At 38.1% G+C, this 26,247-nt stretch overlaps 1 protein-coding gene across 4 annotated transcripts in view; it reads left to right on the top strand.

Moving 5' to 3' along the window:
* Positions 1–22,842, top strand: part of LOC129542609 (putative RNA-binding protein 46) — a 62,288-nt gene extending 39,446 nt beyond the window's left edge. For 2 of the 4 annotated variants that reach the window (XM_088828001.1, XM_088828002.1), the window contains one exon: positions 19,792–20,499. In XM_088828001.1, the coding sequence (XP_088684127.1) occupies positions 19,792–19,991 (200 nt within the window). In that variant the 3' untranslated portion in view covers positions 19,992–20,499. Of the gene's footprint in view, positions 1–7,989; positions 8,050–19,791; positions 20,500–22,544 lie in introns of those variants that run through there. The other 2 variants (XM_088828004.1, XM_088828003.1) reach the window with 2 other exon arrangements.
* Positions 22,843–26,247: the final 3,405 nt, after the last annotated feature.

Here is a 26,247-nt window from a genome sequence, read left to right as displayed (position 1 = left end):
TATCATAAATGGATGTTGAATTTTGTCAAAGGCTTTCTCTGAATCTATTGAAATAAGCATATGGTTTTTATCCTTCAATTTGTTAATGTGACACATTGACTTGTGAATATTGAAGAATCCTTGCATCCCTAGGATAAAGCCCACTTGGTCATGATGTGTGATGTTTTTAAAATGTTGTTGGATTCTGTTTGCTAGCATTTTGGTGAGGATTTTTGCATCTATGTTCGTCAGTGATATTGGCCTGTAGTTTTCTTTTTTTGTGGTGTCTTTGTCTGGTTTTTGTATTAGGGTGATGGTGGCCTCATAGAATGAGTTTGGGAGTTTACCTTCCTCTGCAATTTTCTGGAAGAGTTTGAGTAGGATAGTCGTTAGCTCTTCTCTAAAATTGTGGTAGAATTCAGCTGTGAAGCCATCTGGTCCTGGGCTTCTGTTTGTTGGAAGATTTCTGAGTACAGTTTCTGTTTCCATACTTGTAATGGGTCTGTTCAGAGTTAGCTTCTTCCTGGTTCAGTTTTTGGCTCATACTTTTCTAAGAATTTGTCCATTTCTTCCAAGTTGTCCATTTTATTGGCATATAGTTACTGATAGTAGTCTCTCATGATCCTTTGTATGTCTGTGTTGTCTGTTTTGATTTCTCCATTTTCATTTCTAATTTTGTTGATTTTATTCTTCTCCGTTTTTTTCTTGATGAGTCTGGCTAATGGTTTGTCAATTTTATTTATCTTCTCAAAGAACCAGCTTTTAGTTTTGTTGATTTTTGCTATAGCCTCCTTTGTTTCTTTTCCATTTATTTCTGCCCTAATTTTTGTGATTTCTTTCCTTCTACCAACCCTGGTGTTCTTCATTTCGTCTTTTTCTAGTTGCTTTAGGTGTAGAGTTAGGTTATTTATTTGACTTTTCTCTTGTTTCTTGAGGTAAGCCTGTATTGCTGTGAACCTCCCCCTTAGCACTGCTTTTACTGAGTCCCATAGGTTTTGGGTTGTTGTGTTTTCATTTTGATTTGTTTCTATGTATATTTTCATTTCCTTTTTGATTTCTTCTATGATTTGTTGGTTACTCAGAAGCATGTTGGAGAAGGCAATGGCAACCCACTCCAGTACTCTCGCCTGGAAAATCCCATGGACGGAGGAGCCTGGTAGGCTGCAGTCCATGGGGTCGCTAAGAGTCGGACACGACTGAGCGACTGAGCAACTTCACTTTTCCTTTCATGCATTGGAGAAGGAAATGGCAACCCACTCCAGTGTTCTTGCCTGGGAATCCCGGGAACGGGGGAGCCTGTTGGGCTGCCATCTATGGGGTTGCACAGAGTCAGACATGACTGAAGTGACTTAACAGCAGCAGCAGAAGCTGCTCCTCCATATGTTTGTGTTTTCAATAGTTTTTTCCCTGTAATTGACATCTAATCTTAGATGCTTGAAACTTTTTCAGTGTTTTTGAATGTACTAAGGCTAGGAGGCCTAGCATGCTGTGATTCATGGGGTCACAAAGAGTCGGACATGACTGAGTGACTGAACTGAACTGAAGGCTAGATTTTATGGCCCAGGATGTGATCAGTCCTAGAGAATGTTCTGTGTGACTTGAGGAAAAGGTGAAATTCATTGTTTTAGGGTGGAATGTCCTATAGATATCAGTTAGGTCTAACTGGTCCACTGTACCATTTAAAGTTTGTGTTTCCTTGCTAATTATCTGTGGTTGATCTATCCACAGGTAAAAGTGGGGTATTAAAGTCTCCCACTATTATTGCATTACTGTTAACTTCCCCTTTCATACTTGTTAGCATTTGCCTTGTATATTGAGAGGCTCGTATGTTGGGTGCATATATATTTTTAATTGTTATATCCTCTTCTTGGATTGATCCTTTGATCATTATGTAGTGTCCTTCTTTGTCTCTTTTCATGGCCTTTGTTTAAAAATCTATTTTATCTGATATGAGTATTCCTACTCCTGCTTTCTTTTGGTTTCCATTTGTATGAAATAGCTTTTTCTAGCCCTTCACTTTCAGTCTGTATGTGTCCCTTGGTTTGGGGTGGGTCTCTTGTAGACAGCATGTATAGGGGTTTGTTTTGGTATCCCTTCAGCAGTCCTTGTATTTGGTTGAGGCATTCAGCCCATTTACATTTAAGGTAATTATTGAGAAGTATGATCCCATTGCCATTTACTTTGTTGCTTTGGGTTCGAGTTTATAAACCTTTTCTGCGTTTCCTGTCTAGAGACGATCCTTTAGCATTTCTTGGAGAGCTGGTTTGGTGGTGCTGAATTCTCTCAGCTTTTGCTTGTCTGTAAAGCTTTTGATTTCTCCTTCATATTTGAGTGAGATCCTTGCTGGGTACAGTAATCTGGGTTGTAGGTTTTTCTCTTTCATCACTTTAAGTATGCCTTGCCATTCCCTCCTGGCCTGAAGAGTTTCTGTTGAAAGATCAGCTGTTATCCTTATGGGAATCCCCTTTTGTGTTATTTGTTGTTTTTCCCTTGCTGCTTTTAATATTTGCTCTTTGCATTTGATCTTTGTTAGTTTGATTAATATGTGTCTTAGGGTGTTTTGCCTTGGGTTTTTCCTATTTGGGACTCTCTGGGTTTCTTGGATTTGGGTGGCTATTTCCTTCCCCATTTTAGGGACGTTTTCAACTATTATCTCCTCAAGTATTTTCTCATGCCCTTTATTTTTGTCTTCTTCTGGGACTCCTACGATTCAAATGTTGAGAGATTTAACATTGTCCCAGAGGTCTCTGAGGTTGTCCTCATTGCTTTTAATTCTTTTTTCTTTTTTCCTCTCTGCTTCATTTAGTTCCACCATTCTATCTTCCACCTCACTTATCCTGTCTTCTGCCTCAGTTATTCTACTGTTGGTTCCCTCCAGAGTGCTTTTGATCTCAGTTATTGCATTATTCATTATTGATTGACTCTTTATTTCTTGTAGGTCCTTGTTAAACATTTATTGTGTCTTCTCAAGCCTTGTCTTTAATCTATTTATCTGTAACTCCATTTTGTTTTCAAGATTTTGGATCATATTTACTATCATTCTGAATTCTTTTTCAGGTAGACTCCTTTTCTCCTCATCTTTTGTTTGGTTTGGTTGGCATTTATCCTGTTCCTTTACCTGCTGGGTATTCCTCTGCCTCTTCATCTTGTTTATGTTGCTGTGTTTGGAGTGGCCCTTCTGTATTCTGATTGCTTGTGGTTCCTCTTTATTGTGGCGGTTCCTCCCTGTGGGTGGGGTTGGACTAGTGGCTTGTCAAGGTTTCCTAGTTAGGGGAGCTCGTGTCTGTGTTCTGGTGGGTGGAGCTGGATCACTTCTCTGGAGTGCAATGAAGTGTCAGTAGTGAGTTTTGGGGTGTCAGTGGGTTTGGTATGGCCCTGGGCAGCCTGTCTTTTAATGCTCATGGCTGTGTTCCTGCTTTGCTGGAGAATTAGCTTGGTATGTCTTGCTGTGGAACTTGTTAGCTCTTAGGTGGAGTTTGGTTTCAGTGTAGGTATGAAGGCTTTTGGATGAGCTGTCTATAAGTATTCCCTGAAATCAGGATTTCTCTGATGTTCTCAAGTTTTGGAGTTAAGCCTTCTGCCTCTGGGTTTCAGTCTTATTCTTACAGTAGCCTCAAGACTTCTCCATCTATCCAGCACATTATTTGGATAATAAAACACCTAGGTTAATGATGAAAAGTTTCTCCACAATCTGGACCCCTCAGAGATGTTCACAGAGTTACACAGAGAAGAGAAGAGGGAGGCGGGAGATAGAGGTGACCAGGAGGAGAAGAGTGGGAAGTCAAAAGGGAAGAGACCCATCTAGCCAGAAATCAGTTCCCTAAGTGCTCGCCACAGCCCAGAACACCCAGAGAGATTCACAGAGTTAAGTAGAGAAGAGAAGCGGGAGGGAGGAGATAAGAGGCGACCTATGGGGGAAAAGGAAGAGTCAAAAGGGGAGAGTGCAGTCAGACCAGTAATCACACCCTTGAGCGGAAATGGATACTGAAGATTAGATTCTTAAAGGTACAAAATTGGTAACAAATACCCAAAAGCAAAGGTTAAAAATCTAGAGTAGAAGTTAGACTCTCAAAAATACAATTTAAAAATAGAAAACAAAATCAGCCACAAAAGTTATAAATATATATATGTGAAATTTTCTTTAAAAATATGGTCTTTTTTGCAAGATAATTGTAGGTTATAAAAATGAAAATTAAAGGAGTAATAAAGAACTAAATTTTTTTAAAAATTTAAAAAGTGATTATAGTAAAAATAGGAGTTTCTCTGGAGCTGCTGTGGGCAGTGTGGGGTCAGTTCAGTTTTAGGTAGTTCCTTGTTCCAGCTTGTACTTGTTCTCAAGGTCTATAGGCCCCCTCCAGTGCTTAGTCAATGTTAACTACAGGGTTTTAATATGCTGCACCTGTCATTTCCAGAGTGGTTCTCTCTTATTTGTTTATTTTGGCTTCCTCTGTTTGCAAGTCTCTTCCAATTTCTGCCCTGACACAAGGGGGCAGACATGGTCAGTTATTTAGGCTGACTTGCTCAGTTGTGCTGTGGGGAGGGAGGAACGCTGCAAACAAATATGCTGGCATGTGTGGGAGTGCTCGCAGTGCATGGACCACACTGGGTTTGCCCCGCTCACAGAGGTGTGTGCTTTCCGGGTCTGCACTGCTCAGGCTCCAGGGTGCTCTGCAGGGGAACTGTTCAAAGCCGGCCCTGCGTTTTGTGCACTTCCCAGATCTAAGCCACTCAGGTTCTCAGGAACTCCACAAGGGCACAGACTCGGTTGGGCATCCGTTCTGTGCCCTTCCCAGGTCCAAGCAGCTCAGGTGACCAGGTGCTTGGCGAGTGCACTGTCCCAGGTGGGCTGTGCGTCTTACCACCTCCCTGGTCCCAGCCGCTCAGTTTCCCTGGTACCCCACGGGAGCGCCATCTCAGCTGTGTATCTCCTCTGGGGAGCTGACCTCAGACTGCAATGTCCTGGCAGGTGTCAACCGTCCAGGATCCCTGGTAGACATGGTTAGCAGCTGGGGGCCTGCTCCCAGTCTGGTGGAGGATCCGTCTGTGGGGCCGAGACTGGAGCAGCCCCCGCCTTCTGGCTCTGGCTCTCACATGCCTGCCTTTCTGCCCTGGCGAGGGGTGGGGTGAGGGGTGGGCTGTATGCAGCTGGCTCGCTCTTTTAGGGTATTCTCTTAGTCCTTTGTTCTGTGAGCGAGCCAGGCTGCGTGTTAGAGCCTTCCGTGGGAAAGTTCTCTCTCTATTTTTCCTCTCTAGCGATCCCCCAATTTGGGTTGCTGTCTCTCATTAGCTTCCTCAGATAGTCCTCATGGCATTCAGACCTGGTCCTTACCCTGAGGACCGATGATGCCGCCCCAGCCTCCCTGTCCAGCCCCTGCTCACTAGTGGTGGGTGCGAGCGTCTGGGCTGCTGCTCCCTTGGCAGTTGGGGTTAGGCACCTCTTCTGTGTGTTTTTTTTTTTTTCTCCTCCCTCTGGGTTATGTTGCCCTCTGAGATTCCAAAGCTCCCCATACCCGCCTGCGAGAGGGTTTCCCACTGTTTGGAAACTTCTCTCCCTTCACGGCTCCCTCTCCAGGTCGGGTCTCCGTCCCTAACTCTTTGGTCTCTCTTCTTATCTTTTATATTTTGTCCCACCTCCTTTCGAAGAGAATGAGCTGCCTTTCTGGGTGCCTGGTGTCCTCTGCCAGCGTTCAGAAGTTGTTTTGTGGAAGTTGCTCAGCGTTCAGATGTTCTTTTGATGAATTTGTGGGAAAGAAAATGGTCTCCCGTCCTGTTCCTTGGCCATCGTGGGACTGCCCCCATTACTCCTTTATTATAAACTCCTCTGGCTACTCTTAATATTTTCTGTTTCTCCTGTGATTTTCAGAAGTATTACTATGGTAGACTTCGGTGTAATTCTGTTAGTTTTTGTCTTAATTGGAACTTTCACCCCTTCTAATCCGGATCAGTGTTTTTCACTTGTTTTAGAAAGTTCTAAGTTACTCTGTTTTCTTACGTTGCTTTTGTCCCACTTTCTCTGTATTTCTGTATGGTTCTCCAGTTTTGAATTGTGGGCCATTTTACGGCCTCCCGTGTGTCTGCTGTGTTCTTTCTGTACTTTTCCGTTCTTCTCTACGCTTAGTCTGCATGTTTTTTCAGGCTTGTCTTTTCGCTCATGAATTCCTTTTTCATCTGTGTCTAACATGATAAAGTAATTATTTGAATTTCTCAGTTCTGAAATTTCATTTTTTTGTTTTGATTTATATTTTTCTTCCAAAATTTTCAGTCTTTTTTATTTCCTTGAGGATGGCAGTCATAATTATTTTGATGTCTAGTTCTGAAAAATTTGTCTACATTTCCTATATAGCTCTGTTACTGTTGACTTCTGTTTCTTGTGATTTTAGGTCATGTTATTTTATCTTTTCACTTTTTATCTTTTTATATGATTGGTTCTTTTCAATTGAATGCCAGGTTTCATATATGAAAAACGTTGTGATGATCTGAAAGCTAATATGCTTGCTTTAAAAAGGTGACCGTAGGACTGGCAACCCCAGATTGTCTTAATCTTGGCAGGTATTGAGGAGATTTGAATTTAGTCATCTGAACTAAATTAAAATTGGTCTACTTCTAGTTCAGTTTTATTCAGGGTTCTAGACATGCTCCTCAATTCCAGTTTTTGTCCTATTATCCTCAGAAATTTGTCTGTATCTTGCCCTCTTCTTTGTCTCTCAGGTCCCTCTTTAGAACTTGCCAGTCTCTGTAGGCAAAGCATACATCCAGAAGATGTGCACACCTCTTTGAGTTTCTTCTTGTGTAAGCTCACAGTCCCACAGTTCTTCAGTCTTAACCATTCTCAGTGCTTTCAGATAGTTAGCCTTTGTTTTAATAAATGTCTGGGTATTTAGTTCTCATTGGGAAGGGTTGACTAAATACCTAATTTATTACATAAAAATCAGAAAATGTGACTTTTTCTGCTGAGTTATCTGTAAGATCAGTATTTAAATGTCTATAGTTTTATGTGGATCAAACATTTTTTACTTGTTCATACTTGAATACAGAGATCCACCAAAATGGATGCACATTCAGTTATGCTGTATATAACTAAGTTAGGTTTCAGGTGAATCAAATTTAACTGATAATAAGATCATGTATGGATGTGAGAGTTGGACTGTGAAGAAAGCTGATCGCTGAAGAATCGATGCTTTTGAACTGTGGTGTTGGAGAAGACTCTTGAGAGTCCCTTATACTGCAAGGAGATCCAACCAGTCCATTCTAAAGGAGATCAATCCTGGATGTTCATTGGAGGGACTGATGCTAAAGCTGAAACTGCAATACTTTGGCCACCTCATGCGACGAGTTGACTCACTGGAAAAGACTCTGATGCTGGGAAAGGTTGGGGGGCGGGAGGAGAAGGGGACGACGGAGAATGAGATGGCTGGATGGCATCACCGACTCTGTGGACATGAGTTTGAGTGTACTCTGGGAGTTGGTGATGGACAGGAAGGCCTGGCGTGCTGTAATTCATGGGGTCGCGGAGAGTCGGACACGACTGAGCGGCTGAGCTGAGCTGAGCTGAGCTGAGCTGAGCTGAGCTGAGTATTATTTTGGCTATTTATTTCTTTTTAACACAGAGGGAAAGGATATTGATTTTTTTCAAATTCACTTAGGTTCTTTGGCTCTCCACTTATCAAAAATTGGGCAATCTCATTTGTTTTTTAAATATTTTTCTTATTTTATTGGTAGAGTAGTCCTTCTTGGGAAAACCAACTAATAAGGTCTTAATTTGTATAGAAAGATATGTTAATTGTGTTAATGTATTAAATCATAATTTTCATTCCAAAAGCAAAATACTGCTCTTTGTTCATCTTTGCAGAACTTCAGAAATAACTATCACTTGTTTCTTTTCCTCTAAATTTATTTTCATATTTACCGATCAGATAATTTTAACTGAAGTTATCAAGGATTCTATCACTTCCAAGCTAGGGATAACATCAATCTAAAGACTCAATTCTTTTCTGTCTTCACTGCTTACAGACAGGGAACACAGTCTCTTCAGCCTGGACCTATGTAGAAGAATTTGGAGAAAATAAACAGGTAAGAAAAAGCCTCTTAGGAATATTAAGTGATATATTTAGTTTTCAGAAAGCTAGTTATAAATTATTCTTCTTACAATTTTAAGAAGAAATATTTAAAATTGTCCAATGAAACCTTGTGACAATTTTTGATGATTATAGCTTTGTTGATTATAGATGCATTACACAAAGTTTTAAAAAGTTTGCCTGGTCCATATTTTCAGACTTCTCAAAACTTTAAACAGGCTAGTGTGTACGTTGTAAAGCACCAGGATGACAAACAGTATTTAAAGTAGATGTAGTTGAAATAAACATAAGCAGATTACCCCAGATTTCTCCAAACTAATTTGACAGTGGAAGTCTGATTTTTTCAGATTTTTTTTAAACCAAACTATTATTGATACAGTTTAGAATAAAAATTATATTAGGATTCACTTAGCTTTTTCAATGTGGTACTGAGGAGGGTAAATTTTAGTAGGAAATTAAAGGTAGTTTAGAGTTTGAGTAAAGATTATTAGTATCTAAATTCATTTTTACATCTAGAGACAAAAAAGAAAACGTTGAAGTTCACTGGGAAATAATCCGTATGTTCTTGAGAAAGATTTTACATCTCTGTACCTCAGCTTCCTCCATGTTAAAGAGAAAATCAGTAGTACTTGCCTGGTAAGGCTCCTGTAAGGACTGAACACTGCTAATGGTGTGTAGTTATTGTTTGTACTTACTAAGTGCTCAATAAATAATAACTGTAACTCATACTTTAAATACTGTTCATGGGGTTCTTGCAGCAAAAATACTGGAGTGGTTTGCCATCTGTTCCCCCACTAGACCTCATTTTGCAGAACTCTTCACTATGACCCAATCATCTTGGGTGACCCTGCATGGCATAGCTCATAGCTTCATTAAGTTATACAAGCTCCTTTGCCATGATAAGGCCATGATCCATGAAAGAATCACACTTTTGGTTGGAATGCAAAAGTAGAAAGTGAAGCAATACCTGGAATAGCATGGCAAATTTAGCCTTGGAGTACAAAATGAAGCAGGGCAAAGACTTACAGTTTTGACCAGATGGTCAATACCAAAGTCAAACTGATTATATTCTTTGCAGCTAAAAATGAACATGCACTATACAGTCAGCAAAAACAAGACCTGGAGCTGACTGTGGCTCAGATCATGAGTTCCTTACTGCAAAATATAGACTTAAGTTGAAAAGTAGGGAAAACCATTAAACCATTCAGGTATGACCTAAATCGTATCCATTATGATTAATACAGTGGAAATGATGAAAAGAGTCAAGGGATTAGATCTGGTAGACAGAGTGCCTGAAGAACTATGGATGGAAGTTTAAAACATTGTACAGGAGGTGGTGACCAAAGTCATCTCAAAAAAAAAAATGCAAGAAGGCAAAGTGATTATCTGAAGAGGTTTTACAAATAGCTGAAGAAAGAAGAGAAGCAAAAGGCAAGGGAGAAAGGGAAAGATAAACCCAACTTTAATATAGAGTTGCAGAAAACAGGAAGGATAGATAAAAAGGCCTTCTTAAATGAGCAATGCAGAGAGATAGAGGAGAACAATAGAAAAACCTCTTTAAGAAAGTGGACTTATCAAGGGAACATTTTATGCAAGGATGGTCACAATAAAGGAAAGAAAAAGTAAGGACCTAACAGAAGCAGAAGAGATTCAGAATAGGTATCAAGAATATACAGACAAACTATACAAGAAAGGTCTTAATGACCCAGATAACCATAATGCCATAGTCGCTCACCCAGAGCCAGACATCTGGAGTGTGAATTGAAGTGGGCTTTATGAAGCATTACTATAAACAAAGCTAGTGGAGATGAAGGAATTCTGATGAGCGATTTCAAATCCTAAAAGATGATGTTGTTAAAGTACTGCACTGAATATGCCAGCAAATTTGGAAAACTTAGCAGTGGCCACAGAACTGAAAAAGGTCAGTTTTCATTCCAGTCCCAAAGAAGGGTAATGCCAGAGAATGTTCAAACTACCATACGATTGCACTCATTTCATATACTAGCAAGATAATGCTCAAAATTCTTCAGGATAGACTTCAGTAGTATGCACATTGAGAACTTCCAGATGTACAAGCCAGATGTACAACTTCCAGATGCCTTTTAGAAAAGGCAGAGGAACCAGAGATTTAATTGCCAGCATTCATTGTATCATAGAAAAAGCAAAGGAATTCCAGGAAAGCATCTGATTCTGCTTCATTGACTACGTCTAAAGCTTTTCACTGTATGAATCACAACAAACTGGAAAGTTCTTCAGGAGATGAGAATACCATACCACTCACCTGTCTCCTGAGAAGCAAGAAAACCTGTGTGCAGGTCATGGAATAACAGACCCAAATGTAGTACAACTGACTGGTTCAAAACTGGAAAAAGAGTATGGGAGTGCTGGATATTGTCCCCTTGCTTATTTAACTTATATATATGCAGAGTACGCTATGTGAAATTCCAGGCTGGATGAATCACAAGCTAGAATCAAGACTGCCAGGAGAAATATCAAGAACCTCCGATATTCAAATGATACCACTCTCATGATAGAAAGTGAAGAGAATCTAACAAGCCTCTTGATAAGGGTGAAAGAGGAGAGTGAAAAAGCTGGCTTAACTCAACATTCAGAAAACTAAGGTCACAGCATCTGATCCCGTCACTTTGTGGGAAATGGTGAAAAAGTGGAAGCAGTCACAGATTTTCTTTTCTTGAGCTCCAAATTTATCTGTGGACAGTGACTGCAGCCTTGAAGTTAAAATATGCTTGCTCCTTGGGAGGAAAGCTATGAGAAACCTAAGTGAAAGTGAAAGCCTCTCAGTCATGTCCAACTCCTTGTGACCCCATGGACTGTGCATGTCCATGGCATTTTGCAGTCCAGAATACTGGAGTCAGTAGTCTTTTCCTTATCCAGAGGATCTTCCAGACCCAGGGATCGAGCACAGGTCTCCCTCAAGCAAGTGAATTCTTTACCAGCTGAACCACAAAGGAAGTCCAAGAATGCTGGGTTGGGTAGCCTATTCCTTCTCTAGCAGATTTTCCCAACCCAGGAATCTCTTGCATTGCAGGCAGATTCTTTATCAACTGAGCTATCAGGGAAGCCCCTAGACAGTATATTAAAAAGAAGCCATCACTTTGCTAACAAGGTCTATATGGTCAGAGCTATGGTTTTTCCCGTAGTCACCTACGGATATGAGAGTTGGACTATTAAGAAGGTTGAGTGCAAAGAATTGATGCTCTTGAATTATGATGCGGGAGAAGACTCTTGAGAGTCCCTTGGACACCCAGGAGATCAAACCAGTCAGTCCTAAAGAAATCAACCCCTATCATTCATTGGAAGGACTGATGCTGGTGGTAAAGCTGTGATACTTTGGCCCCCTGATGGAAAGATCTGACTCACTGGAAAAGACCTTGATTCTGGGAAAGATTGAAGGCAGAATGAGAAAGGGGGAAAAGGTGCAGCAGAGGATGAGATATTTAGATAGGCTCACCGACTCAATGGACATGAATTTGAACAATCTCTGGGAGGCAGTGAAGGACAGAGGAACCCAGTGTGCTACAGTCCATGGGGTAGGACATGATTTAGCAACTGAACAGAACAGCATACTTCAGATACAAGCAATATATTTATGTTGGAAGTTTAAAACAGTACTTGTATAGATCTTAATCTTAGTTTAAATTTTTAAATATGTGATGCCGTTCTCAGCACTGCCTTCCCTACAGTTTTTTTGTGCAAATTTTAAAGTGTGAGGACTGAATTTACTGACGGAGATGAAACTTGAGAAGAGCTGCTGTCTTTCCTAGAGCTGTGCCCAGACAGGTTTTGTCGTGAGCCACAATGTTGAAGCTGTACTGAGGCCTAGTTTTGTGTGTGTGGTGTTGCTTTAGTCACGGCTGACTCTTTGTGACCTTATGGACTGTAGCCTGCCAGGCTCCTCTGGACCTCGGATTCAGACAGGAGTACTGGTGTGTTGCCATGCCCTCCTCCTCCTCGATTCCTAACCCAGGGTTCGAACTCCTGTTTTATGTCTCCTGCATTGGCAAGTGAGTTCTTTACCACTAGTGCCACCTAACAAGCCTAGTTTGCTATAACTCAAATCATAATTTTGCCTCTCATAGGCTGCTCTTTTATTCCTCTTTTTCTAAATGGTATATAAACTATAATTAAAAGGAATTTGACATAATTAAATCTCTTAATACAAAGGTAGCATACTGGAAGTTCTAGAATGAATTTGTTTGGTCTCTTCAATTTTTTGATAGGAAAGCAGCTAGGTTTCACTTCAGTACAAATAGCTAGACAGCTTTTATTTTACATTTGGTCCTTTTTGATCTCAAATTTTGTTTGTTTTGTTTTTTACATTTGCCTCTGAAGACATTTGAGTTTATACTTGCTGTATTTAACATATTTTAAGAATTTTTCTGATTTCTTTTTAATGTTTTCCCATTATATAGTCGTCTTATTAAAGGTTTCTTCCTATACTGATTTGCACAGTTGTTCAGTGATACAGCTGTTTCTGTGGTCAAGTTTGGGAAGAACCATGAACTATATATATACTCCCCTTGGAAGTTATAATTTATTGCAATTAGCATCCTGAATAACTATAGTACAATTTGTTTAGCTGTTAGATCCATCTTTCCTAAAATTTTCCTAAGATGTTTTTTGGCCCAAGGGATTCTTGTTTCAACAAGAATTGTGTGGGATGTAGTTTGGGAAACTTTTAAACTAACCCAGAGAAATGCTTGGGATTTCTTTATAACTTTTTTGAGGTATAATTAAAATACAATAAAACGCTCATATTTAAAGTGTACACTTCTGGTCAGTTGTGCTTTATAAATCTGTGAAATCAAGAAAATGAAGATTTCCATCACCTTTACTATAATCCGTTTATTCTTCTGGGTCCTCTTTCCCAGGCAGGCACTGAAACGGATTGCTTTCACTGTAGTGATATTAGTTTGCATTTTGAGGATTTCACACCTTTGTTTTGGGGTTTCAGTTATAATCTTTAGATAATTTAGAATGAAACAGCTGTAATTTCCTAATAATAATACAGATAATTGACAAAATGTTTATGAAATATGATATAAAATTTAGAGTAAGAATTTTAAACCCAAATCTTCAAAATTATATGGGACTTAGACTGTAATTTAAAAAAATAATTAAAAACAGCAGTAAATAATTTTCCCTCAAAATTGAATCTGAGAAATATAATCATCTAGTAAAATCAGAAAACTAATTAACTAGACGCTTATAAGGAAACAGTTATAGACAGTAACTTTCTTACCCAGCCACCTGTTACTAAGATTATCATGTTCAAACCTTCCTATCAGTTCAGTTCAGTTCAGTTCAGTCGCTCAGTCGTGTCCGACTCTCTGCGACCCCATGAATCACAGCACGCCAGGCCTCCCTGTCCATCACCAACTCCCGACCTCAGTTACTCTGTGGGCCTAGTCTTAGAGAAACACATTGTTCATTGCATGTGTACTCTTTGCCCTTTACTGTCAGTCACCTGATAGGAAAAATTAAGTCGGAAATAAAAAACTTTTAAAAAATTTACTTGAAGTAGGGAAAGTAAATCAAGTAAAAATACCAGTAAACTTGATACTCCTAATGTAGTCCAGCCAAAAATATCACATAAAAATTTAGTTAATGATTTTTAAATATCTCATAGGTTATAGTTGCTTAATATTTACCAATTCTGAAAATGCTTTCCTCAGCTTTACAGTTAGCTCTTGGTCTTCTGTACTAGGATAGAAATACAGCATAATGAACGGTAAATGTTGTTTTCTAACATACATGATTTTAATGTCTGTGTTTGAACCCAGCCTTTTAAAAATATTCTAGATATGTATAATGTAAGAAAAAACTATTTTAAAGATGAAATTCAGTGGTTCAGTAAAAGAAAGTTATTGATTATGGCTATTAGAATATTAGAAGTTGAAATAAAAAATGGTAAAATGAAATTTTTTCAAAATTTTGACCGAGATCTCATAGAAATCTAAAGAAATGCTTAAAATACATGTTAAAGGTGGAAATGTTTTTCACAGGTCAAAACATCAGGTGCTTCACATTGCTGTTGGGAGTGTTAAAATGGTATATAGTTTCTTGGAAAATCATTGGCAGTACCTTAGGATGTTAAACATAGAGTTTACCAGTAATGACCCAGTAATTCCATTCCTAGTTATTCACTCTAGAGAACTGAAGACATATGTTCACACAAAATTTTGTGCATGTGCTCTTTAACAGCATTATTCCTAACAAGCGAAAGGTGAATGTCCATTGATAAACAAATGGATAAACAAATTGATAAACAATTTGGATAAACAAAATGCATTATCTCTATACAATGGCGATAAAAAGTTCTGATACATACTGCATGGATGAACCTTAAAATCATGCTAAGTTAGTTAAGAAAGATCACCTTAATTATGTAACTTCATTTATATGAAAAATCTATAATAGGCAAATCTGTAGAAACAAAGTGAGTGGTTGCTGGGGCTGGAGGAGATGGAATGGGGAGTGACTGCTGATAGGTACATACAGAGTTTCTGTTGAGGCCTTGAAAATGTTCTGGATGGTGGTGTTTGGTTGCGTAACTTTGTGCATGTACTAAAAATCGCTGAGTCGTACGCTTTAAAAAGGTACCATCAAAAAGAGGATGGGGATATCAAGGTAGAATTCACAGAGCTAACAAGGAAACCAATTACGAGGAATTTACTTTCTAATGGAAAATGAATTTAAAGAGTGTCTGGTTAGAAACTAAAAGAAAAAGATTAACATGAGAGGATACTTTCTCGAAACTCACTTTAAAGTCTCTATTAAGGCTTTCTCCTTTGTATGAAACAAAAGCAGCTAGCGATTCTGTGATGTTCCGTCAAGATGTGAGAAACAGGAAAGCAAGACACAAATAGAATAAATCAGTAAACCTATTTCCTAGTTTTCCCTGAGAAGCGTGTTGGTGGCGTTTGTCCCTCATGCTGGACAGAGAAGGGTAGGAGGCCACAGTATGTTCACTGCAGAGGTGGGACTGGCAGGCAAGTGGGACATGTTCTGCCAGGCTCTGCACTTGCTCCCGGGCACCATGGCTGTTACTCACGGTCCTGCTCACTCAAGACATAGCTTCAGATTCTTCTGGAATTAAGGATCCACTTAAGGTTAAGCCTATAAATCAAATTTATTCTGTAAAAATGTTTTCATTCAGCATATAAATATGGAATTTTAGAGGATTTGATTACAATGATATCTCTAATAAAGCATTATATTAGAGCAAGTTACTCATACATTTTTTTGTACAAAAGGGCCTTTTCCTTAAATGAAATATTGCATAAAAGTTTAGCATTTAAAGCAAGGGAATGCAGAGTAGTGTGTTGAAGTGCAAAATGAGGGTGTGGGTAGGTGCAAGCAGAAGCCGGGTAACTTAGTGTTAGTCACTCAATCATGTCTGACTCTTTGTGACCCCATGACTGTAGTCCACTAGATCCTCTGGTCAGTGAAATTCTCCATGCAAGAATACTGGCGTCCGTTGCCATTCCCTACATGAGATCTTCTCAACCCAGGGATCAAACTTGGGTCCTCCCACATTGTGGGCAGATTCTTTACCAACTGAGCCACCAGGGAAGCTTCAGCACTCTGTCTCTCACCCTGCCTGAAACACCCTTTTGAAACACTTTCTGTCAACCCAGTTTTGAGAAAATTGTCAGAGTAAAAGAGCTTGATCAGGTGGAAATAGTACTTTCCTCGGAGTTAGAAGGCCTAATTTTTAACTTGTTTTTTCTCTGTTTAACTGTGTGGAATATGGAAAAGTCACTAAGATCAGCCATCTTTTTTTGGTAATATTCTTCAGTGAAAGAGGTGGTTTAAGGTAGAGACTTCTGAGGATTTAAGCTATTCCTATTTAATATTTTGATTTAGAGAATTTAATTAGTAAAAAACTTTATTGATATCAACAGAAGAAAAAAGCAATAAGAATGATCAGTAAGTGACCATTTTAGTAAAATATCTAGTTCAAGCCTTTGGGTTCATTTTTATTGCAAGTCACTGGGATCATAACCAAGACCTAACCAGGACCCTCATAAATCATAACAGAATCTTTTCAGATGCTGTATGCAGTGAAATATGCCTGTAGCCAGCCTTCACATCTCAGATCTTTGCAACTTGACTTCTGCAATTGAAACAACTTGGTTGTGTTCCACCAGTCTCTTGCATGCCGTAACAAGTAGGAGTGTAGCCTCCATTCAGCAGGCTGTGAGGTTTTCTGCAACCCAGATTATCTGGAGAGCTCTAAGTTTTATGACGAAATTTTGTGAAAGTAAAAATGTTAGTCTCTCAGTCGTGTCTGACTCTTTGCAACCCCGTGGACTATAACCCACTAGGCTCCTGTGTCCATGGGGATTCTCCAGGCAAGAAGACTGGAGTGGGTTGCCATTTTCTTCTCCAGGGGATGTTCCCAACCCAGGGATCAAACCTGGGTCTCCTGCATTGCAGGCAGATTCTTTACCATCTTATTATACATAAGGGAAATACAAATTAAAACCAAAATGAGATATCATTTCATACCACTGAAATAGTGGTGATTAAAAGCTCTGGCAATAACAAATGTTAGGTGTGGAGCAGCTGGCGCTCATATTTTATCGATGTGAGTGTACTGCTGTAAATGCACTGTTTAGCAGTATCTGTCTCTACCCTATCACCTAGCAACTCTACTCTTAATTATTTACCCCAAATAAATGATAATATGTATTCACAAAAGAACTTGTATAAGAATGTATATAATAGCTTAATCATAATAGTCAAAGTTAGAAACAACTCAAATTTTTATCAACAGGTAAATGAATAAAGAAATTGTGGTGTATTCATACAGTGGAATACTACTCAACAATAAGAATGAACAGACTACTGATATAACATGAATGAATCTAGACACAAAAAGTACCTTAAGAATTCATTTTATATAAAGTCCAAGAACGGGCAAAACTAAGCTAATAATGCTAGAAATCAGAAAGTGGTTGCCTCCAATAGAAGGGCTCTGAAATGGATAATGGGATCTTCTAGATTGAAGGATATGTTTTATATCTCGCTTTAGGTGTTGTTTACATAGGTTTTTATAGTTAGCAGTACTCATTATAATGAACACATAAGATGTATGCATTTTATTGTATGTAAATTGTGAAAGTGAAAGTCACTCGGTCGTGTCCGACTCTTTGCAACTCCTAGACTATACAGTTCATGGAATTTTCCAGGCCAGAATACTGGAGTGGGTAGCCTCTCCCTTCTCCAGGGGATCTTCCCAACCCAGGGATCAAACCCAGGTCTCCCGCATTGCAGGTGGATTCTTTACCAGCTGAGCTATTAGAGAAGCCCCATGTAAATTGTATCTCAATTTTAAAAGTGTTAAGACAGTTGAATAATTCTCAGTGTAAAACAAATTCTGAAATTGGCTCTGTATCATTCCCTTCAGACAAAGCGGGGAGGGTAGTCCATATCCCAGTCTGAGGCAGAAACAGTGGGATTGAAGAGCTAAGGATGTTCATTGGGAAGAAAAAGCAGAGGTGGGCAAGTAAATATATGTTAGGAATTTTAATTCATTTGTTAATTTGTTGTTTCATAGAAATCAGTGATGTTTCTGAGTTCTGTTGTCTGTTATACATAAATTATATGTTAGAGGAAATACAGTTCATCTAGATTTATCTCACAATTATTATCTCATTTGGTATGTATTACATTTTCTAGACACCCAGATGTTTTTCTGAATATATTTAGAGTTTTAGATTGCAAAAGAATTTCTTTTTGAAATGCTTGTAAACATCTGAAGCTTTTTATTTCCCAATCTTTGTAGTATTAGGGAGAAATTTTTTTTCTTTATTTATCCTCTATGAGTAAAGCCATCAAAGTGCCCTTTTAATTTTATATAATTTTCTTCTCCTTCAGAGTGTGAGACTACAGTGGTCATTAGTGTGTTTTTAAATTGAAGGTTTACAGTAGGGGTATTTCAAAAACGCAGTTTTTCAGACCTAACGAACTCTTTGTAAGTAGCCAGTTGTCTGTATCTTCTTTGTGAAATCCTCTGAAAAACTCTCTTTTAGCCACATTCCATGAACAGGCTGCATTAGATCTTGAATGGATATAAACCCAAAGTGAAAGTGATTTCTCTGAAAACTGCATTTCCCCATATACAAAGTATAACTATTTAAAGATCTGTTCTTTTAAATCGTGTTGTCTATGACCACACTGTTAAAACTTGAAAGCATGAACTATATGTACATGGCTAATAAGGAATTGATTGTATTTGTGTGATAATCTTTAGAATGAGAGGAGAGAATCAGAACTTTTAAAAAAAATATTAGAATTATCAGAAACAGTAAGGTTTCTATTTATACTCAATATTGTAATGCTTCAGGCAAAGAGGATCCCTTAAAAGAAAAAAAAATTCTATAATACATGGATTTATGCTACTTTATTCTATAATACCTGGATATTAGGAAAGCAAATGGTATCAAATGGTTACTTCCTTATCCAGTTTCAAATATTGAAAATATTTTTAACTGGATGCCTTGGTACTTGTCTTCTTGTAGCAAACTGCTTTCATTGATCTCAGGGTACCATTAAAAGTTTATAAAAATTATTCTAATTAGTTTTACAGTGCTAGAAATTAAACTTACATTTAACTGATTTTTATTTTTTCCATTTTTTTTCTTAACTAGGTTCTTTATGATGTTTCTTGAGGTTATTGCCCTGCAGTTGATCTCATTCCTGTTGGCTTACTATTAAGTTCCGTGACAATACTAGGTTAATGTTCATTTTTAGACCTCATTTATAGTACCAGGAAAATGTAGAAAAAACTTGACCTATATATTAGATGACCTAATTTCTTCCATGCCTAGAAGTACCATACCTTTTATAAATAATCATTTTATAGTCATTTTCACACTCTTTGACTTACTCTACACTAAAGAACATAGTTGAGTTTTTGGAAAGTACAGGATTTACAGATTTGGTCTTTAATGGTCACACACATCTCTAAACATTATAATTAATGAAGCAGGAAATTGCATCTACATAAGATGAATGTTTATTTTGGAACAGTAATATTTCAAATACTGGTTTTCAGAAAATAATTTGGTTTAATTTTTGGATTTCTCGATATTGTAAGTTGATAATGTTTTATTGATGTTTATTTTATGAAGATTCATTTTACTGTTTTATGGTACTGGTAGGATTCTGATATTAAGTTCGTTTGTTGAGTTGTATAATTGTTTATATTAAATATTTAAGTAATGAAATATTAGACAATTTTTGCAATCCAGGGGTAACTGTTTCTGCTGGTTTGATACCTAACACAATTTTTAAAAAGAAGCAAATAATGAATTCAGTGTTTTATATCTTTTCTTCATGGATGACTGACCCCTTAGTGTGAATATCAGATTTTAAAGGAGCTTCATTCTGAATAGAGTAAGAGAAATCTGAGGTTCTCTTTTTTGGTGATCATAAAGACACAAAACAATGGATATCCAATAATGCATTCTAGTAAGATTTCTGAAGTATTGTGTCAGTGAAAGTTTACATAATACTGACTGATGAAACTGTCAGGATTTGCAATGCAGTGAATGCTGAAATAGTCTTTACCAGCAATATAAAATTACCAGGATTTTGAAAGTTTTAGAACATTATGTTAAACTGTGATTATAGTTACAATGCGTTGTCTCTTTAAGTTTGTAACCATAAAGATTGTGCAGCTTAATTGTTATGTATTTATTTACAGACTACAATTTCCGTCTCAGCTCAATAAATAGTCTTTCCCCTGTTAGTGCTACCCTCTCTTCTGGGACTCCCAGCGTGCTTCCTTATACTTCAAGGCCTTACTCTTATCCAAGCTATTCCTTGTCACCAACGATACCTCTTGCTAATGGCAGCCATGCTGGACAGCGATTATATATCTCCAATCAGGCCTCATTCTTCTGAAGAAAATACTGTAAACAGGAAGTTTCTTTGTAAAGCATGCACATTAAAATACTGTTTTATTTTAGAATCGGGTTTGTACATTTGGTTTTAAAATGAAAATTATATATTCAACATAGTAAACATCAGTCATAGTAAATATCCGAATAACCTACAGTTGTAAAACTTGTAAAAATGCCACAGTTAAAAAGTTACTCTGATTTCTCTTGATAAAGGTATAACAAACTACTGTTCGTTTTAAACTTTTGGGATTTTAAATAACTTCTGATTCTTGAGTGGTCAATAGAACCCAGAAGTTTACATTAATTTTTTTCATTGTAACTTTACTAAATAGAGTTTCACAAGTATTAAAGCACTTGCAGACAATGGTTTCACTAGATTTGATTACCAAGGATCACTATCTGTATCAGAGATTAGAACAATTATATAACCAGAAGCATCTTAACTATTATGTAAAAGGAAATGAAGGGCAAAAAGATTAAGATGCAAATTTTATGCAGTACTCAAGAAAAAGCAGTCTACCATTGTGGTCCTTGAAAATAACTATAAATATTTTAGTTAATAATTATTTGTTATAGAAATAAATTATAATTTTGCTGTTAATGTATTCAAGGTTTTTATAGTTACGCTTCTGTTTTTTTGATATTCAGTGTATAGTTGAGTAAGAAGTGTTACGGTTTTTAACTGTTGAAATCATGTGTTGTTTAATCTTTGTCCTTGAATTCAAATTCTTTGACATTAAATATATAGTGTTTCTAATATGCATGTGTCTCACTTGTGTATTAGTATGTGCAGAAAGGTTATTTCCCACAATTGTCCTGCCCTTCTAAAAACCAGTTTCCCCTACTTGGTATGCATAGGCTCAGTGTCTTCATTGGGACCAAAGCAAAGGATAATGCAGGAAGAAAATTAATAGTTTTGTGAAACATACTAACAAAGTCCTTTTTAGGGACCAGTAGAAATATTTTGTTGATGAACCCAGTGATGTTTTCCCCTCTTTCTTATGAATAATTAATGAACTCAGGTCATTTGGGCTGTTTAGTAGTTTGTGATCAGTTTCTAATGATAATAAGAGACAAAAATCTTTGCACTGGTTAGATACTAGATACTAGCTTTGGTAATCATCTCATTGTATGGAATATAAGATTTTGAAAAGTAGAATATTAAATAGCTGCATATGTTTTATTCTACTGAAGTTATTTTAGCAGAAGTTATTGGAGATAGTAAATTAGTCTTGTTTTCATCCTCTAAAGAAGGTTCATTCCATCGGACCATACCTACTACATTCTCTAGGTTGTTGCCTTAGATTTTCAAATGAGCATAGACATTATCCTTAACTAGTGTTAATTTTTTTCTGACATCTGATTTTACAGTTTAACTTCTGTGATTCACAGCTTCATATCACTCCTTCAGTAAAGAGACAGTATTTTGTCAGTGGCTATGGAAATACCCTTGAGATGCAGAGGTGACTTGGGTTTATCTTCTGGAAGATAAACAGACAAATTAATTCAGTTTTTCATAGAAATGTTTGGAATGGCCCAAATATAATGACAAGTTCCCACGTAACTTTTTCACTTAAAATATTATACAGCTGACCCTTGAACAATAAAATGCGTGTTTACTTATATGTGATTTGTTTTTCAATAAATATGTACTGCTATAGTACATCATCTGTGGTTGGTTGACTCTGCCAGTATGGAACCATGGATACTGAAACGTGGATACTCCTAATCCCCTGTGTTCTTGAAGGATCAACTGTGCATCACAATTAAGAGAGTTTACCAATCATACAGTGCATTTGGAGATCCATAGTTACATGGTGGGAAACATACAAACTTTGGCCTTTGATTACCAGTTCTGCCATAGCTGCCATACCTGTGTGGCAGGTATGTACAAGCCTCAGGTTTGATTACCAGTTCTGCCACAGTCAAGTAATAACTCTGAGTTTGTACATGATTTTTAATCTCTCGAAGCTATAATTTCAAATCTGTATAATCATGGTAACTTTACGTCAAATGTAAAACACTTCCAAGTAGAAAACACTCAAGTGGTACCCTGTATTGTTTAGGTGTAATTATATTATAGCAGTCATTTAATGTCCTGGTTTCTCATTCTTTCTGTTCCCTTTAACCAGAAATATATAAATCAGCGCATTCATATCAAGCACTGTGATGTAATGTTTGACCTTGTAATGGTTGATGTAATAGTTAATTTTGTTCATACTGCATATGAAATTTCGCTTGTGAACATAGCTACTAATTACTTGCTGCTTTAATTCTTATAGCACAGGCTTTATAATAAGCTATTAACCACAAGCCACTATTAATTGGTAACTTTCTTAGCTATGTCATGCAACTCACTGGACAGGGAAACATTTCTAAAGACAGCCGTTGATCAAATTCTTTGTGCAACTTTGTGCAAGGACCTGTGGCTGAAATATGAAGTACTCAGTAGCTATGACCCTTGGCTTGCATAAAAACCCTGGTAAGCAGAAAGATCAGAAAAGTTACACAGAGAGTTTAACCTTACCTCTCTTCTCTGGTTTTCCTTTTACAGTATTAAGAGTGGGAAAGTTTTCCCTAACTATGACTCACAATCTAAAGGCCATCATAGAAGAAGGTGAAAGTACAATTTAAAAAGGAAAGCCTGTGTGGCAAGAAAAGGATATCGGTTATGTCAAAAGACAAATGATAAAACTTGAAAAATAACTGTGAATTGATTCATAAAGTGCTAATCTCTAATATTTATAAATATCAATGAAAAGAACTTCCACTCAAGAGGAAAATGGGCAAAATGTCTGAAGGCAGAAACTTGGCCCTTAAACATGTGAAAAAGTGCTTTATCTCATAAGAAAAAGATGCAGTCTGAAAAGTTAGATTTAAAGGAATTCAAAAGGTTGATAAACCTTTGGAAGCATTGAATAAAATGAACATTCTCATACATTGCAGGTGAGATTATAAATTAGTGTACTTCATGTAGAGAGCAATTATTCAGCTATCATCCAAAATTACAAATACTTAAACCTTTGATCCAGAAGTCCTACTTTAGGAATATACTTGCACATGTGTGTGAAATAGTATGTGAAAAACTATTCATTGAAACATTTTGTATCTGTAATACCCATCACTAGTGAAAGTTGCTTAGTCACGTCCGACTCTTTACGACCCCAAGGACTATACAGTCCATGAAATTCTGAAGGCCACAATACTGGAGTGGGTAGCCTTTCCCTTCTCTAGGGGGATATTCCCAGCCCACGGATTGAACCCAGGTCTCCCACATTGCAGGTGGATCTTTACCAGCTGAGCCACCAGAGAAGCCCTGGTGGGTATACTTGAATACTTGAGTGGGTAGCCTATCCCTTCTCTAGCAGATCTTCCCAACCCAGGAATCGAACCGGCGTCTCCTGCGCTGCAGGCAGGTTCTTTACCAACTAAGTTATCAAGGAAGCCCTCATTAGGGGACTTCTTGAGTGGGTAGCCTATCCCTTCTCTAGCAGATCTTCCCAACCCAGGAATCGAACCGGTGTCTCCTGCGCTGCAGGCGGGTTCTTTACCAACTAAGTTATCAAGGAAGCTCTCATTAGGGGACTGATTAAATAATGCATTTATTGGTACATAATAAGAGTTGGACTATAAAGAGGGCTGACCGCAGAAGAATTGATGCTTTTGAACTGTGGTGTTGGAGAAGACTCTTGAGAGTCCCTTGGACAGCAAGGAAATCCAACCAGTACATCCTAAGGGAAATCGGTCCTGGGTGTTCATTGGAAGGACTGATGCTGAAGCTGAAACTCCAATATTTTGGCTACCTGATGTGAAGAGCTGACTCATTTTAAAAGACAATGATGCTGGGAAAGATTGAAGACAGGACGATAAAGGGACGACAGAGGATGAGATGGTTGGATGGCATCACTGACTCAATGGACATGAGTTTGGGTAAACTCCAGGAGTTGCTGATGGACAGGGAGGCCTGGCGTGCTGCAGTTCATAGGGTTGCAAAGAGTCAGACATGACTGAGCGACTGAACTGAAAAGGTTGTACAAAATAATATTCTTTATTCCTAATATAGAAAGTGATGTGAAAAAGAGGTTTAGAAATAATGTGTATAAGATACTATGATGTATTTTGGGTAAAAAGGGAGAAAACATTTGTATGTGTTTATATTAAACTGTGGAAGGATTACAAAATAAATGATTATGAGAAAGGCATATGAGATCACACTTCTAGTTCCTTTCACTCCAGATACAGTACAATGATAAATTGGTCTATCTGTCTCTTCTATATTTTATCTAAATTTCTTTTAAGTAAAAAGATACATTACTTCTCAGGAACAAAATGAAGATCTTTAATGAACCATAATCCAAACACACACATTAGGAAAAACTACACTTGTGTACTTACTGTCTGATCAGAAGTTAATGGGTTTTGAATAGGGATCTCAGGCAAAATAAACACATGTGGTAAAAGCAGCAATGTAATCAGCTATGCACTTCACCAATTTTGACTCAATGGGTCCAGTGTACTTGAAATGTGTCTAATCTCTGATAGGAAAAACAGTGAAAAAAAGACCTCCAAGATTTGAAACAAAGTTGCATCTTCTTAGGCAAATAATTCTCTTCCTGAAAAAGAATTAGCTTGTGATTAGGTTTAATAGAGATTCAGGTCAGTTCAGTCGCCTCCAACTCTGCTACCCCATGAACTGCAGCATGCCAGGCTTCCCTGTCCATCAACAACTCCTGGAGTCCACCCAAACCCATGTCCATTGAGTCAGTGATGCCATCCAACCATCTCATTCTCTCATCCCCTTCTCCTCCTGCTCTCAATCTTTCCCAGCATCAGGGTCTTTTCAAATGAGTCAGCTCTTCGCATCAGGTAGCCAAAGTATTGGAGTTTCAGCTTCAACATCAGTCCCTCCAATAAGTATTCAGGACTGATCTCCTTGCAGTCCAAGGGACTCTCAAGAGTTTTCTCCAACACCACAGTTCAAAAGCGTCAATTCTTCGGCGCTCAGCTTTCTTTGTAGTCCAACTCTCACATCCATACATGACCACTGGAAAAACCATGGCCTTCACTAGATATCTGCGCCTTTGTTAACAAAGGAATGTCTCTGTTTTTTAATATGCTGTCTAGATTGGTCATAACTTTCCTTCCAAGGAGTAAGCATCAATTTCATGGCTGCAGTCACCATCTGCAGTGATTTTGGAGCCCCAAAAAATAAAGTCAGCCACTGTTTCCCCGTCTATTTGCCATGAAGTGATGTGACTGGTTGCCATGATCTTAGTTTTCTGAATGTTGAGCTTTAAGCCAGCTTTTTCACTCTCCTCTTTCACTTTCTTCAAGAGGCTTTTTAGTTCCTCTTCACTTTCTGCCATAAGGGTGGTGTCATCTGCGTATCTGAGGTTATTGATTTATCATTTTTCCTGGCATTCTTGATTCCAGCTTGTGCTTCCTCCAGCCCAGCGTTCCTCATGATGTACTCTGCATGTAAGTTAAATAAGCAGGGTGACAATGTACAGCCTTGATGTACTCCTTTTCCTATTTGGAACCAGTCTATTATTCCATGTCCAGTTCTAACTTTTGCTTCCTGACTTGCATACAGGTTTCCCAGGAGGCAGGTCAGGTGGTCTGGTATTCCCATCTCTTTCAGAATTTTCCACAGTTTGCTGTGATCCACACAGTCAAAGGCTTTAATAGAGATTGACCCTCATGAATTAGGTGTTACTTTATCACCAGGTATGAGCCCAGGAGCCCCGCTATCAAGTTGAAATGGCATCTCATAGTTTAAAGAACTCTTTTTGCTATGCTCCCATCCTTTGCTCAGTTTCCTGTGAAAGGTTGTTGCAGAATAACACCAAGACACCAGGATCTTGGCCTCCGGAGGAGAAGAATTCAATCCGGGGCCAGAGACGAGGCTTGATCGCTCAGAGCTTTTGTGTAATAAAGTTATATTAAGGTATAAAGGAGATAGAGAAAGCTTCTGACATTGACATCTTCTGACATAGACATCAGAAGGGGGCAGAAAGAGTACCCCCTGCTAGTCTTCAGCTGGATGTTATATAATCACTAGCAGTCTGTTAATGAAAGAAAGGAATGTCTTAAGGCTCAGAATGGCACCAGGCCCCTCACCCATAAGATGCATTTTGGGATAATTTTGACACCAGACGATTCATCCTGGGCCATAAAACGATTAACTTAAATCTTGCAGAAGGGCAGATTGCCAAACAAATAGTTTAGTTTTACATAGATTAGGGAAACAATATCTG

Source organism: Moschus berezovskii, chromosome 19 (genome assembly GCF_049115385.1).
Source record: "Moschus berezovskii isolate FMDL1 chromosome 19, NW_MosBer_1.0, whole genome shotgun sequence".
Taxonomy (NCBI): domain Eukaryota; kingdom Metazoa; phylum Chordata; class Mammalia; order Artiodactyla; family Moschidae; genus Moschus; species Moschus berezovskii.
The sequence above is the reverse complement of the archived record's forward strand: the minus strand, read 5'-3'. Positions and strand labels throughout refer to the sequence as shown.